This window comes from Nipponia nippon, unplaced genomic scaffold (genome assembly GCF_047370975.1).
Source record: "Nipponia nippon isolate SJK-2023a ecotype South Korea unplaced genomic scaffold, ASM4737097v1 scaffold_1, whole genome shotgun sequence".
Classification (NCBI taxonomy): Eukaryota; Metazoa; Chordata; class Aves; order Pelecaniformes; family Threskiornithidae; genus Nipponia; species Nipponia nippon.
In genome coordinates this window covers 63809599-63824690 of record NW_028262290.1, presented here as the reverse complement: position 1 = coordinate 63824690, position 15092 = coordinate 63809599, and the positions used below count along the sequence as shown (strand labels likewise).

Sequence of the window (15092 nt, the reverse complement as noted above, 5' to 3'; positions counted from 1 at the left end):
CAGTAGCTACTCTTCCCGTTAGGCTGACTGTAACGAACTGGAGAGGGGATCCGAAGATCACGGTGGTGTTCAGCGAGGAAGTATGAAGCTGTCCTGCACACTGATAACCAACAACAAGCGCACAGGGTATAAAACAACTACCTAAGCACCAGCTTTGAGGAAAGGGGTCTCGACAAGTCACATTGGCTATATTCTATGTCAGTAAAGTTATGCTGTAAATAAACACCACAAAAAAAACCCGGCCTGTAATCACACCAGAGCATGTATGCGCAGCTATTGCTGTTGAGTCACCCAAGTAGCATACGGCCATTACCCAGCGCCAGCAGCGCAGCACAGGGCGCTGGCGTGAAGGGGATGGGGGGGACCCATTCAGGCCCAACAAGCAAACAAAGCCAGCAAACACATCTGAAGCCGGAGTGAAGGAACCAGGCTTTAGCTTCAACGAAACTGAAGGAAAGCAGGGTGGGTTAGGGTTAAAGGGCGAGGGGCTCCTGGGGGACCCGAGGAGCTGTGAGGAAGCACCGCCGGCGGGGACGCTCCCTCAGGGGCCACGCGAGGGACCGAAGCAACCGCGCGCTTCCCGCGAGCCGCGGTACAACCCAGCGCGGCACGTGACGCCGGCTGAGTCACGCGGAGGGCGCCGCTCACGCCTCCCCGCGGCGGGGAGGAGCGAGGGGGGGAGGGGGCGGGGCACGAGGCCGCCGACTCACCCCGCAACTCCCTCCCCCGCGGTCACCGCGGTCGCCAGCCCGACGCCTCCTTTGAAAGGCATTTCGCTCCGCCAATGAGAAGGCGGAAAGAAGGGGGCGGGCGGAGGGGAGGGGCGGGGGCGGGCGGTGATTGGGCTGCGGTCGGCGTCCGCGGGTGGGAGCGGGGCTATAGCCCGTTGCGGAGCCGGCGGCGGCCGCCGAGGGGAGATGGTGGGCGCCAGCGAGGCCGGGGGCGAGTCGTGGCGGGGCCGGTATTACCGGCTGGAGGAGGTGCAGAAGCACAACAACAGCCAGAGCACCTGGATCATCTTGCACCACCGCATCTACGATGTCACCAAGTTTCTGGACGAGGTGGGTGTCCGGGGCGGGCGAAGGAGAGGCGGGGGGCCCGGCGCCACTGGGGCGCTGCGGGTGCCTGAGCCCCCTGGGGCGGCGCAGGCCGGCCGGCCGGCTGGCTCCCCGCGGGATCTCGTCGGCCTCCCCCGGACGGCGGGCGGGAGGCGGGTGCAGCGCAGCCTGCCGCCATGGTGCTCCTCAGAAACGGCCGGCCGGCGGCCTGGGCCCGGGCTGCAGCACCCGGGGGCCGCGGGGCCGGCTCCGGACGCCCCGGCCGGGCAGCGGCCGCCTACTCAGGCGGGAAAAACCCGAGTGCGCTGAGCCCGCCGCCCTCCCTCGCGTCTGACCCGCCGCTGGGAACAGCTCTCTCCCTTCACCTGCCGTTAAACTTTCTGCCGTCGTAGAAACCGAACTTCCCCGAAGGCTTTGTGCTCGTCCCGCCGTCCTAACGGGCGTGGGCGTGCAGCGCCGTGCCGCGGAAGCTCAGGCTCCGGTAGAGGGCCGCGGCCAGGCTGAATGCCTTTGCGTGCGGCTTTTGGTTTTGTTTTTTTCCCCTGTTAACGACTGGCGGTTTTGATCGCATGCTGCTGATGAACAATTGATGTGATCCTTGATAGTCATGGTTAATAAAGAAGCGGTTTAGTTATTGGACTAAAACATGCTTCTGTGGCAATGCAGAAGTGCAACTTCTGAGCAATTTTTTGGGGGTGTTAAATGTAGCTAGGATTTATTAGTGATATTTTGAGTTTTCTCCTTCACTCCTGTTATTCCCGATCTGCAAAGATCTGGCATCCAATTAAAAAGTGTTGTGGTAGACTTACATTAATTTCTTTGACAATGCAGTTCAGAGCAGTAAAGGCATGACAGAATTCAAGCCTCATGAGTTCTGTAGCCCCATCTTGATTTTTGTGGTTGCAAACACTTGAAATTTGAAGTATAGATTGAGCATTTTGCAAATAGAGGTCGGCAAGCAATTGTCAAAGACAGTGTTGACACAGGTAGTGTTTCATTCTTAAGCTGTATGCCAGCACAAATTGTTTGGCTTTTCAGCAAGGTGGATTGTGAAACTGATCTACTGACTCTTTCTTGATTATTTTTCAACTGGCTCTGTCCCTGGTCTGGTTCATCCTTTAGTTATGGAAGTGTTTGGTTATGCAGGCAAGGCCAATTTAATTATCGAAGCCCTGCAGCAGAATGCAGTTTTTCATGCAGTCTGAGAAATTGAAGTAGCTGTTCTTGGAAACTTGATCAGTTTTGGCTGATATACAATTGTATAAGCGCTTCCAGATTGGGGGGTACCCACACATAAAAAAAAAGATAAAACACCCCAAAGCCCCCAACCCAAGAAAAAAAACACACTTAAAAAAATCCAGGATCTAATGAGCAAATTCAGCCTTCAGGCTAATGTTGCTTACTTAGCAGCATATTCAAAAGAATTCACTTTGTCTGTAAGCAGTTGAATAGTTGTTTATTGGACAACTGTGGGATGTCTGATGCACTCTGGTACACATGGGTCAAACTTTAGCCTCACACTAAACAGTTTTGAATAGAATCTGGGTGGTTCTGGAGCTGAAATTTCTGGGTCATATTCTGAGATAATAAATGAATGAGACTGGATAACTATTTTCAACAAAGTATCTAGATGAAGCTATACTCCTAAGGAAAGCTCTTGGATATTGTCATGTTTATTGTGTTGGTGATTTTTGGGATGGAACCCTTGGATTAAAATATTTCATAGGACACTTTTTTTACCTTTTTTGGAATGTTTTTGATACCTGGTTAATTTATCAAGTGATGTGCTAATTCTTTTGACACTGTCAGACACCCTGAGTCATTTCCATGTGACAGATGAGAAGAAATTGGAGCTAGCCTCTTGCTGGTGTGTTCTGGAGTACAGTCAACGCTTCTCAGTGAAATGGGGATTACGTTAGTTGTTTCAATAGCGTTATTGGTCAAATTGGGTTTTACTTCTTGCATTTCCTTGCAGGAGTGGAAAACTTAAAATATTTCAAGAATTAAATGTAGGCTACTGAAATAAGTCTAGTAGTACTAAAGAGGATGCACTGCTAAAGCATTACCTCACTCCTGCTCTTCCCAAGTAGTAAGTAAGTAAAAGTATCAGTTTATGAGGGAGTGAAGAACTGGGAATGGAAGCTGACTTCACCAGTCCCATTGTCTTAATTTGACAAGCAATCTTTCCAGCCAGAGCATTAACCTATGGAAATATTTTCTTGTTGATTATGAAGCTGAAAACTTTACAGTGCTTCAGTGCTAAAGACACCCTGGATGCTCTCATGCCTAGTAAGTGAAAGTATGCTGCTGCCTTTCACTCCATTACAATACTTAAAGGGTGTGTTTCCTTTGTCCAGCTGTTGTCTCTTCAAGCTTGTAGATGTTTAGTGAAACTTGTTTGGTTTTTGGGAACCATCTGCCTATGTGAACACTTGATTGAAGCTGGATAGTAAGTGGACTGGGGGTGGTGATGTATGTGTGTTGGGAGCGGTGAGGCTGAAAAGGAGTGGAGGCATTGCGTAGTGTGACTGTATTAGTTCGGCTTCCTAAGGACAAGGCTTAAAAAAGATCATTTGAAATGCAGCTGAAGTGCTGGAGGAGGAAAGGATTGTGCACTTTGACACCTTATCCTAGGGGTTACTGAAGATGAAAATTCCAGTGACTGCTTTTCTTTTATGTATTTTTTTAAATGGCAGATCTCGGGAAAATTTTATAACTTGAATATATTTATCTGAATTTTCTTTGATAATCAAAGAAAATCCTCTAGGAGAGGAAATTCAGAGACCTCAGCTTTTGGAGCGCAATATCTGAAAGCTCTTGGCGTGAAAGAGTATTCTTGAGACCAGAAACTTGTATGTTATCTTTTTCATTCAAAGGCTGTCAGACCTGTATTACAGAAAATTTGGGAAACCTTTTCATAGTTTCAGGTCCTACATCATTTAAGGGAAAATAGCTACTAGAAATGCATGTGTACTCACAGAGGGATCTTATGGCTTATCTGTATTACAGGTAATTATATATGTGAATAATATTAAATGTCAATTAATGGATTAAGTATGTTGGTAATGCTTGATAGTATTTCTCCATAGTTTAATAAGGCAATCCCTCTAGTCAGGCTTTGACATCAATCTAATGAGCTAAACAAGAGTAGCTGGGCCTATAAAAATAAGAATGAAATGATCAGTGTCCTGCTTCACTTCCCATTGGGGTGAGAGTCCTCCCTATGGCTTTTGTGGGAACTTGGTTGGATTCCTTAAGCTAGGCAGAGAAGCTAACAAGAATAGGAACATCTCTACCTGAGAGAAATTTCTTATTCTGGAAACTCACTATGGTATGTATTTAATATTCAGCTAACTTTGTTTAGGTTACTTCAATTGTTGGTGGTGTCATAATTTAGCGAAAATAATGGCCAATGAAAATGGGTTTTTCATGTGTGAACTTGTGCTTTCATAGCACTGTTTCTAAACAGAATGAACAGCTCCCACAAAATGTGTTTTGTAATGCTGATCAAATAAAGCGCAGAAAAACAAATATTGTTTTACTCTGTCAGAATGAAAAATGTTCTCTCCACTATGTGGTGATAAGTTACATTCATCCAGTATGATGATATCATGGAGGAGTAGCATAATACCTTCCATGTTTAAGGTAATGAATAGCTTACACTGAAAGGTGCCGGTACTAGCATGTTGTGAAGTCTGTCAGTGTACCATGTGAATTTTTATTTCAGAACCTTGCAGTCTAAGGATCAAACCTCGTGTTATCACTTCCTTAAGCTCTGATGAAGCTTGCAGGAAGATCTGAAAATACTTTGAAAAACAGCACTTCTTAGCAGTCCTTTGTGCAAGATGCTGCAAGCTATAATTGTTTTGTAAGTGGGGAAATGGGCACCCAGCTACTGGGCATTTCTTTTGCAGTTCATCTAATACCCTAATGAAGGTCTTCAAAAGTATATTCTCATAGAGATACACTCTCCTATGCTCCTAAAATTTTACATGAGTACAGAATTTGTCTTGTAACTTAAATAGGTGATAGAAATAATTTGGAGGACTCTTCAGACTACAAGAAAGTGCTCTTAAAACAAACAAGTGTTAGTCTGTCTGTTTTGCACAGTGAAGCTGAAGTTCTCTGGGTCTGTCGCTGCCCCTTTCTGCTTCTCATTCCCTGTAGTGCAGAAAGCAAAACTTGACTTTATAAGACTGCCACTGGTGGAGACCTGCTGATCTCCCCAAAAGTTAAACTGAACCCTAGATTTGATTCTTCCAGTATGGGAGGCAGGAGGGGCCAGGAATTGTGAATTAGGGTAGTTACACTTTAATAGAGTCTGAACTATGATACAGAGGAAGTCGCATGTAGCGAGGGAGAGGAGAGGTGATAGGCGTTCATGATGAAGTAATCAGACTTCTGACCCAGATGAGAGCAGTGAGTTTAACTGCTCATTTGGTTTATCTAAAACTTTCTAATGTGCTGCTGTTAGGAATTAGTCTATGCTACGTGCTAGTGCTGGCTTTGTACAGACTTCTGTTATGCATGTTACTTAAATATCAAAGTTATTATATTGGGAATGTCCTAGGAATGAGCTAGACTAGCTTAATTTATCAGCAAAAGCTTTTTCACTTCCCTTGAACCATTGTTTTACCTGCAAAACCACTTTAGTTATTGGTATCAGCAAGATTTTTGTTTAGGAGTCATTATCTGCATAGTCTTGTGGGCTTCCAGTTTCAGGGTCTATCCAGAGGCTCTTCACTAAAATAGAAATTCTGATAGCAAGTTTTGCTTACCATGCAGAAGTGTGAACAAAGGCCCTGTATAAACAACCTTTGAGAAACTCATGGAACCATGGAAAACGCTCAGCTCTTGATAGAGAAGTCACTTCGTGCCCTTTGTGAGACATTACAGTTGTTCCCTTTCATTAGGGGAGGCAAAGTCTTTTCATTAATTGTTTGTATCATGTGCTAGTTGTTTGCATCTAAGTGGAAGTGTCATCTAAAAGAAGTGTTTAGCTTCGAAGTACTTTTATGTATGTACATTAGGTTACTAGTAACATCTACTAGACGGCTTAAGTTAGGAGCTCCTTATCTGATTCTCTCTACCTTAGTCTTGCTGATGTGAGGAAAAAATACTATCAGTTGTCCAGCTATCGTAGCAGAGGCCAGGGTGAATTTGTCCCCTTCAGCTGATACATGATACCCACTGAGAGGGTTGGTCACAGTCACTGTGGTGACACTAATATTGTGGTTTTGTAGACAGAGGGATCAGTTAGTAATTAGACCAAAACCTAATCCTCCAGAGAAAAGCTGGAGTGCCTCAGTGAAGCTGCTCATGTAGCTACATGATTGCTTTGTAGGGGCACAAGGGAGGGATTTGGGAACAAATTAATATATGATCATTCTGTAGTGAGCAACCTACAGGTAGTTTAAGTACTCTGTGGAATAGTTTTAATGTAGATGCGGTTATACTGGTAGGTATCCACTTGTTTGGCTGGTTGGTAAATTTTTGTGGGGAACTAGTGTAAACCATGTGATCTTGACAGCTTGCTGGTGTAACTGATGTTTTATCTACTTGTATAAGTAGGGTTTGGGTTCATTGCAATGCATGAGTATGAGTGTGCACGCTACTCGTGCTTTATGGGTAATTTAACTTTGGTGCCTTTTGCTACTTGTTGATGTGTTATGTGTTAAGTATGTTTTCCAAGGAGTTTTGCCTTCCTTTTTGCTGAAGATGCTACATATTTCTTCTATTTTGGGGAGTGCAATTCTTTAGCGTGGTATCAAAAAAATAAAACAAATCCCAAACTCCACATTGCTGAAGGAATTCTTTGAAGACTTAGTTGTGGCAATATCTGGGAGAGCCTGTTAGACCCAAGTTCAGCTTCTTAAACGTACTACACATTTCAAGGCACTGAACTTGAGTGATCCCTCAACTTTTGTCTAGTTCTTTCCTTGAATACTTATCAGAATGGATTCAAGGGCAGGATTTTAGTGAGCGTGTCATATTTGCGTGTCTGCTTGCATAATCTTTACTCTGCATGCACTCTTCTAACCTTTTTTGGCTCAGCTGCTGTGCCTGATCTCTCTATCAATTGCTTAATCTTGCTTTTGCTTAGTCATGGTAGGGATCCCTTACCATTCTAGCTGGCTCTTTAAAAAAAGCGTGTGGTTTTTTTTTTCCTCGAAATAGAGAAAAAAAAAAGGCAACTTCCTCTAATTTGTTAAAATAAATGTTTGCCTTTAATGCAAAGATTCAAGTTCATCCTGGGGAAGAATAAAAGTCAATGGAGAGCAGGGATTTATGTTAAAGGAATGGTGATGGGTTGAGGTGTTAGGAGATACTGGGAGATGACTTCTCTACATCTCAATGGTTTTACCAGCAATGTGGCTTTGGGATTCCATAGTCTGCTAAAACCAAATTGCTATTCTGCTCTCTTTTATGAGCTTTCAGTTGTGCTTAAGCAGTTCCAAAGTAGCTGTCTTACTAGATAACCATACAATAATTTCTTCTGGAAAGGACCCTTGAAGGTTATCTGGTCCAACCCCCAGCTCAAACTAGGATTAATTTGAAGGTCAGGTTCCTTAGTGCCTTGTCTAGGCAACCTCAAAGGATGAAGATTCTGTATGCTCCCTTGCCAACTTGTTTCAGTGCTTGATTGCTCTTCTTGTGAATAGCTTTTTTATATATCTACCTGGAATGTTCTTGCTACAACTTACACCTTTTGGCTTTTATCTTTTTGCTGTATGAAGTGTTGTTTGGATAAAAATATACATTTCCTGCAGAAGGAAGGACATGGAATGTAACTTTAGATAATAGTTGGGCTATTAAAAGACTGACTGATTCCCATGATGTTCTAAATGCTTCAGTTGCTAGGGGTAATGCCTCTTACTGCTCTTTCACTGAGAGTATGTAAAGCTCTCTAGTTATTCAGAGAGGCTTATGTTTGCTCTAAGAAATCTAGCAGCTGATTTTGCATGGGCAATTTCTTTTATTTTTAGAAATGTAGAAATGAAGAATTCCGCTTTTAGAATGTGGAATGGTTTTCAGTAACAAATTCAAACATTAAAAATTGCAGCACCCAGGTGGTGAAGAGGTCCTCAGAGAGCAAGCTGGAGGAGATGCTACTGAGAACTTTGAAGATGTTGGCCATTCCACAGATGCAAGGACACTGTCAGAAACCTTTATTGTTGGGGAACTTCATCCGGTGAGTATGTGAGAGTACCAGTACTTGCTGTTTACTATAGTTCTTGTGTCTAGTTACTTCTCTGGTAAATGAAAATAAAGGAGAGCTGCTAGCTTGGTTGGATGCCAGCCCTGCGGCTGTTTGTGGATGTACTTGGACTGAAGGTGGGTTCCCCCAATGTGAAGGGATTTGATTAGTGTAGCATAAGGATGGTCACATCTAAGTTTCCTGCTTTGAAATATTTTACAGCCCCCTTCTTGAATAAACTGAATATGGAATCATGCCATTTCTGGTGTACCCTGTGGGCTTTAATGAGACATTATAAAGAGACTAACACCTGAAGGTGATATGTCAATGTCTAGACCTTTTATTGTATCAATATACAGAGTGATTACTAACAGCTGCTTTCATTCTTTATTCATTGTAAATATATATGCCAGGCTTCCATCTGGATCTAAAAGTACAATCCTGGCTTTTCATATGTATGTTTAGAAAACGGCTACTGTAAGCATCTTACTTCTAGTTTGATGCTCTGTCTTCCCCCTCCCTGGCTCCCCCTGTTTTGTCCTGTATCTGTGTTCCCTACTTGTAGTTGTCAGGGTTGTTTATGATCAGTTCCCACTGGATCATCAGTCACTTCTTCTTTTCTGTACTGTCCTTACCATTTCCTGTACTTTTAACAAGCACCTTTCGCCTGCTTCAAGCTTTGAAGGCTTTATTTCTAGCTACAGAGCTGCTGCCTTGGCTTCCTTCAGATAGGCCTTTTTTAAGCTCTTCATCTTAATAGTTGAAAACCACTTGTTGGGGACTTAGGCTGCTAGTGTGCCTGCCTGCTCTACTCTACTGCCCGTCCCTGCCTCTTCTTCTCTTTTTCTCTTCTGTCTTGTGTATGTTTTGTCTTGCATTCAGGGTAAATATCACTGTCTTGAGTAGCATATTTCACAGTAAGGTTCCTGATCCTGTATCTGTCTTAGGTCCTCTCTTGATAAATATTAATTGTGTAGCTTCTCGTAATAAGAAATAATTCTGCTTGGATGCACATCTGTAACCTTTCAGGCTTGTCATCTATTTAGGATTGCAGTTGATGCCAGTAAAGTTGTTCTTAACCTGGCTATCAGTCCAGTTCCTCATTGTTTGACAAGTACCTGTTTTTGTTTGATATGAAACAAGTGGCTTGATAGTTTAATGTACAAATACAGCACTGCCAAGGTTATATACTGTTGGGCTTTTTTGTAACAAATGTGACTGTTTCTGGTAAAACCTAATGAGTTTATGAAAGATCCATAGAATTTGGGACCTTTGTACTGGACATTGGACCAAAACTAGTTAGATGACTTTGCCCAATAATATGAGTAGACTAGGTAGAAGTAAACTAATATGATTGTAATTGGTGCATAAGCTAAGGCTATGTGTACTGTTTAGAGACAAAGGAAATGCAAAAACATGGGCACAAGAAATAATGAAATATGTTGGGGACTTGGGTTTCAGTTGTTATTGTATACTGAGAAGTATTATTTAAGGAAGTGATCTTGTTTATGGTAGCTCAAAATCATACACTGACATCTGTTCTTTTGCCAGTCTGTTTCCTAGGTAAAAATAGGTATGCACTAACAGAATAGAACTGCAAACTGAATTTAGTGATAACTGTTATTTGAATGCTTTGGGTTTCTGTCTAAATGTTTTTTTTTTTTCTGCTTGTTTTCTTGCAGGATGATAGAGAAAAGCTTCAGAAACCAACAGTAAGTGTGTTTCTTGAAATGCCACATTGTTTCTTGTAAGCATTAGGAGCGGTGTCTCTCTATAAATGGTGCACCCCAGAGGCAAAAATAATTCACCTTGATTTAAGTGTAGTGTTTCGGGTCATAAATCTCTTAAACCTGTTAATCTGGCTTCAACTTATTTTTCCTGTTAGCTGTTCTTTTCTTTGATTTGTGTGGTTGCTAAGTGTGATGGCGTTACACTATAGCAAAAAGGTGAATCTAGAATCAGTCAATGGTTTTCTAGTATTCAGTTTAAGAAAAAAATCAGCTTGTAGACAGAATGGATTAAACTAATATGTGTTTGTGGGGAAAAAATATGGTGCTTAACAATATATTGGTAACACTAGTAGATATAGAATATAGAGGCATTTGATTGCGGTATTAGAGATCAGTTAATTTGCAATTGCAAACCCTTTTCAAGGCGAAAATACTGCTAGCTTCCTGACTGTTTCAGTAGATTTTGAGTGTCCTGTCAATGCAGTATTGCACTTCTTTTCTAATTTTTTATCTTTTACTAGAATACAGTTGCATTGGCACTCAACTACCAAACTCATAAAATTCAGATGTCCCTTAAAGGAGCAAGTGCATCAGGCATTGATTTGTATAGTTGCTTCTGCTGTGTGTATAGAGGATGTTTGCTCAGGGCTGGCTTAACAGTACAGCAGTGTGCTTAAGAAATAGTTGAAGATTATTTTTACATGAAGTGTAGTAGGAATAGGATCTTACTCTTGCTGTTTGAGAGATTGTTTCTTAAAAGTAATCACTTTTGTAAGACCTTCCAATAATATGAATAAGTTTAAAGGAAAGAAAGTAAAAAAATATACACTGAAATGTTTGCTGTACCAATTATTAATTTTATTATTAATTAAGGACTGGAACTAGTATACTAATAAAAATAAGAAATGGAGTGGTGACTGGAATTCAGAGCTTCTTCCCACCAAGAATAACATCTGCTATTCAGATTTCTTTTGAAATTCAGGGCAATTTACACCTAGGTTGTAAGAGCAGCAGCCATAAATGCAACTGGTAAACAGAGTGCCCAGTGCAAGTTGTAGTAATAAAATCCTTTGTTTAAGCTCACAGGAATTTACTAAACTGAAGTACTTAGAATATTAGTTTGGCCAAAGCGTGGGCAGTTGGGAGTTAAGATGTATCCAAATGACTTTTTACTACACTCCTATTTGGCTTATCCCCTTGTTTTAGTGCTGGTCATAGTTACCTACACTACCTGTGTGTTCCATCCTTCCAGAAGGAAGCCGGAGCACTTTCCTCCAGCAGGACGTGTGGGTGTAGCTGATAAGTTTCACTTTGCATTGCGCTCTGTGTAACGTGACAGGTTTAGGCCCTGTGTGCCCTGGCTCTCTAGAAGCCCTCAGAAGGCCTTGTGCTTTCAAATGTCCTTCTCGTCCTTGGACTGTATTTAAAGTACCCTCAGTGTACATGTCCAGTGTCATACTGTTTAAAAACAGGTTTTTGAGCTGGGCCATGTTTTTTACTGTCTTGGTGTGGGGGGTACCATCCCCTGGCCCTGGAAGTGGCAAGTCTGTTGTAGAAGGTGTTAGCCTTGATAGTGTGGGCACAAGCTGTTCCATATGGTTTGGCTTTGGGATTAGTTTTTTTGTGGAGGTGTTTACAAAACCAATATAGATGTAATCACTGAGTCTAATTCTTTTAAACATGGTATTTGTCATCTGTAAAACTGTGATGATTTGGGTGCTTGAAAAAGTAGCCTGTTTGAACCTGTGAGAGGATGTTTGGAGTCTTTTGCTCTTTAAATGAGTTGCAAATATTCTGATAGTGAAGCAATTAATTTCTCAGTGATGGATCTTGTACCACTAAATGTAAGTACAGTTTTAATGCCTGGACCTTTTAAATGCACTTAGTGCAATTAGTAGTATTCAACTTAATAAGTCTTCATATAAACTGTTCACATGTACCCAACTGGGATTTAATCTTGTAGTGCTTCTTTTTCTGTGGAAACTGAACAAGAAGTCCAAATCACTATCAGAAACAACTATAATAATTTGACTGATTCTTATGCAATCTGAAACACCACACTAAAAAATGAGTTTAATAAGCCTTGTGGATGTAAATTAGTAGCTTGCTTCGTGTAGGTTCCATATAAGAAATATTTGTGTATTAATTCAGAGTCTTTTCAATTAGATTTTGGGCAAGTAATGGATCTTTGTCTTTTAGGTGACTAAAGCTTTTCAAATGTCACCTGAGGTTAAAGTTAACATCATGGAAAACTTGCAGCAAAATTCCTTGTGATGATATTTTTTAATAACTTTTGATGCAGTGTTGACTAGAGAAACTGCTGCTAGCTATCTTCTAATACAGCAGTCTGTTATAGGAATTCTGAGAAAATGCTTTCCAAATGCAGTGCACCGAGTTGCTTTTAAATTAGTCCCACTTAATGAGTTTTGAGAAGCTGAGGGGCTAGTTAAGATGGAGAGGGATGTCTGCCTGATGTAAATATCTTTTTTTATGCTTTGCTTTCCAGGAAACTCTTATTACCACTGCTCAGTCTAACACCAGGTATAGTATTGCACTTGATGTCAAACTTGAAGTTCCTCGTGATTTTGTTTCTGAAGCTTAGAAAGCTGAATAGCTTCTCTCTGCTGGAAGCTTAGATGTCAGGATGGTGCATGAAAATTTCTGTTCTACGTAAAGTCCAAGTTGGCATCTGTGTACCACTTCACAAGGATTAGTTAGCTTACTGTCTAGATTTTTTTTCTCACATTGATATGTATCAGTCTCTACCAAATGGTTTATGTTGCACAGGCCTTCATTTCTGGAGGCTATCAGGTGAATAGAAGACGCTTTGTGCCATTACTGACTTTTTACTGACATGCACACCTCACTTTTAAAATTTGCTATGACTGTTGCATCTAAGGGAAATAAGAGGATTGTGTCTATAAGAAGGAAAACCTGTTGGAATTGGTGGGGGGAACACTTTGGAACACCACTGAATCAAACTTTAGAAAGTTATATCCTGCTGACAATTGCTTACTGCTGAAACTGTAGAGGACTGTTCCCATGCCCCTCTGAGTGGGGAGCTTGGGTGCTTGAAAGCATCATGTGATGCTGCTGCTTAAATGGCCTTTGAATGAATAATATTCTGGGCAGCATGCCATGACTTTAAACATGTCTAGAGGCTTACTCTTCTCTAGTAAGTAAACTTCTTGTAAGCTCTAGTACAAAGCCTTAATAGTACAAGCTTTTTTACTTGGCTGGAGTATTACTGGCCAGCCCAGGTGTTCTGTTGCCCTAAATTTGAAGTATTTGTTGGGGCAGGGAGGAAGGACTTCTTTAAGCAGTGACTTTTTTTTTTTTTAAACTTGCTAGTTGTCACTTCCTAAACTGCTGTTTCAAAAACTTCCTTCTAGTTCATGGTCCAACTGGGTGATCCCGGCAGTAGCAGCAATTATCGTGGCCCTGATGTATCGCTCCTACATGTCAGAGTAAGCGCCTTACTGAGAACTAATGCAAGAAGAGACTGATCTAGGAGAGAATACAAGCAATCCTAACCCAATATGTTTCCAGACAAAAGCCTGATGTCTGAAGAAAAATTCAACTTTTTCAGAATACTGAACAATTCTTTTCTGCTGTGCACTTTTCTTAATGTTGCCTTCTTATTTGCTGTTCTGAAGTGATAAAAAGGCAGCATTTCTCCTTTTGTATAACAATTTTATTCTCTAATGAATTATTTGATAACTGTATTGGTTTCTGTGTTAGAATATTGTTTTGTACTTAACACTCTGATTCTGGTTATTTCTCTGTAATCTGTAATGGGGTCCATAGGACTCTCTTTACGTATAAATTTTACAGCTTTAAATGACTACCAAAACTGTGTACATGTATTTTGTCCATGTATACAACTTCGCTTAAGTTGAAAAATCATGTTGTTGTCTTAAATGTAGTATGTTTGAATGAAATGCTAATTAAATGTAATGGAAAAAGCTGAGTGGAGTAGTGGATATAGGTGCCTGTAAGCAGTTGGGCCCTACCAATCAGGCTATAATGAGCTGATTTTTTTTTTTTTTCCCCATTCCTCTTGACATCTGCTTTTATAGTTGTTGTAGATATTCCTACTAGCAAACTGTTCTGTTTGGTTCCCATTGAAAAATTCAGGTGAACTGTGAAACCCAATGTTTGGCCCAACTAGTTCTGTCTCAGTTTTATGAAAAGTAGCTCTTTTTTGCAAAAAAAAAAAAAGGCAGAAAAAGGTGTTACGTAAGTACAGGTAATGTAACTGCTACTAAATAATACTGTTCCTGCCAGGCACTCAGGTGACTCTAGAATTTGTTCTGGAACTTCTAGACTTTTTATAAAATCTTTGTCATGTACATTGTGAGGGGAAAAACTGATACATGGAATCTGTTTCTGACTGTTCTGTGGTGTGCTCCTTGGTGCTTTACTACAGAGATGACTATTTTCACTGCTAAATACAAGGTAACTAAAAATTTCCATTTTGTGGTGAACATTTTTAGTAATATGTAAATGATCATGAATAAAAGTTTAATTCCTTACTCTTGCTGTATCAAATACATTCATTTCAAACTTTTTTGAAGGCCTTGGAAGGGATGCTCTTGCATATTGGCACACTTCTCAGGAGTACCTGTTTGGTGCATCCTGAAAGTCAAGACGCTTCGCTTATGCAGGAAAGTTGCATATAAAAAGTGGGAAGAGTGTACTATGGAGCAGTTAGCATAGATAAATGTTTTCATCAGCGTAACCCCAACACCAACTAATGACTTAACAGTGGGTTTGCACTGCAACCTCTGCCTCCCTGACATACATCAGGACTTGAAACACTATTCCAAGGGCTGCCTCTTCACAGCACCAGGGAAGATGCATGCAGTTTAGGCCCTGTGTCAAGTCAAATCAAATTGAAAGATGGTAACTGTAAACACCAGCTTTAAAAAAAAAAAAAAAAAAAAAATGGGGGAGGAAAGTGCTGTGACTTCAGGAGACTGTCTTGTACATATGTAGGAATATGTCAATACATGAATCCTTTAAGAATTCTTTACTGTGGGATTCCTGTTGTGGGAATTCCTTTACTGTTATAGCAAGTAAGGAGATCTCATACAGCTTCAACTG

The 15092-nt window shown here is 41.2% G+C and overlaps 1 protein-coding gene across 1 annotated transcript; it reads left to right on the top strand.

The window, feature by feature from the left end:
- The first annotated feature begins 850 nt into the window (after nucleotides 1-850).
- On the top strand, nucleotides 851-14521 carry CYB5A (cytochrome b5 type A). The gene is made up of 5 exons (XM_087757685.1): nucleotides 851-1061; nucleotides 8122-8250; nucleotides 9939-9968; nucleotides 12493-12527; nucleotides 13379-14521. The coding sequence occupies exons 1-5, from the start codon at nucleotides 918-920 to the stop codon at nucleotides 13455-13457; spliced, it is 417 nt and encodes a 138-aa protein (XP_087613811.1). The 5' UTR covers nucleotides 851-917; the 3' UTR covers nucleotides 13458-14521.
- The last annotated feature ends 571 nt before the right edge of the window (nucleotides 14522-15092 follow it).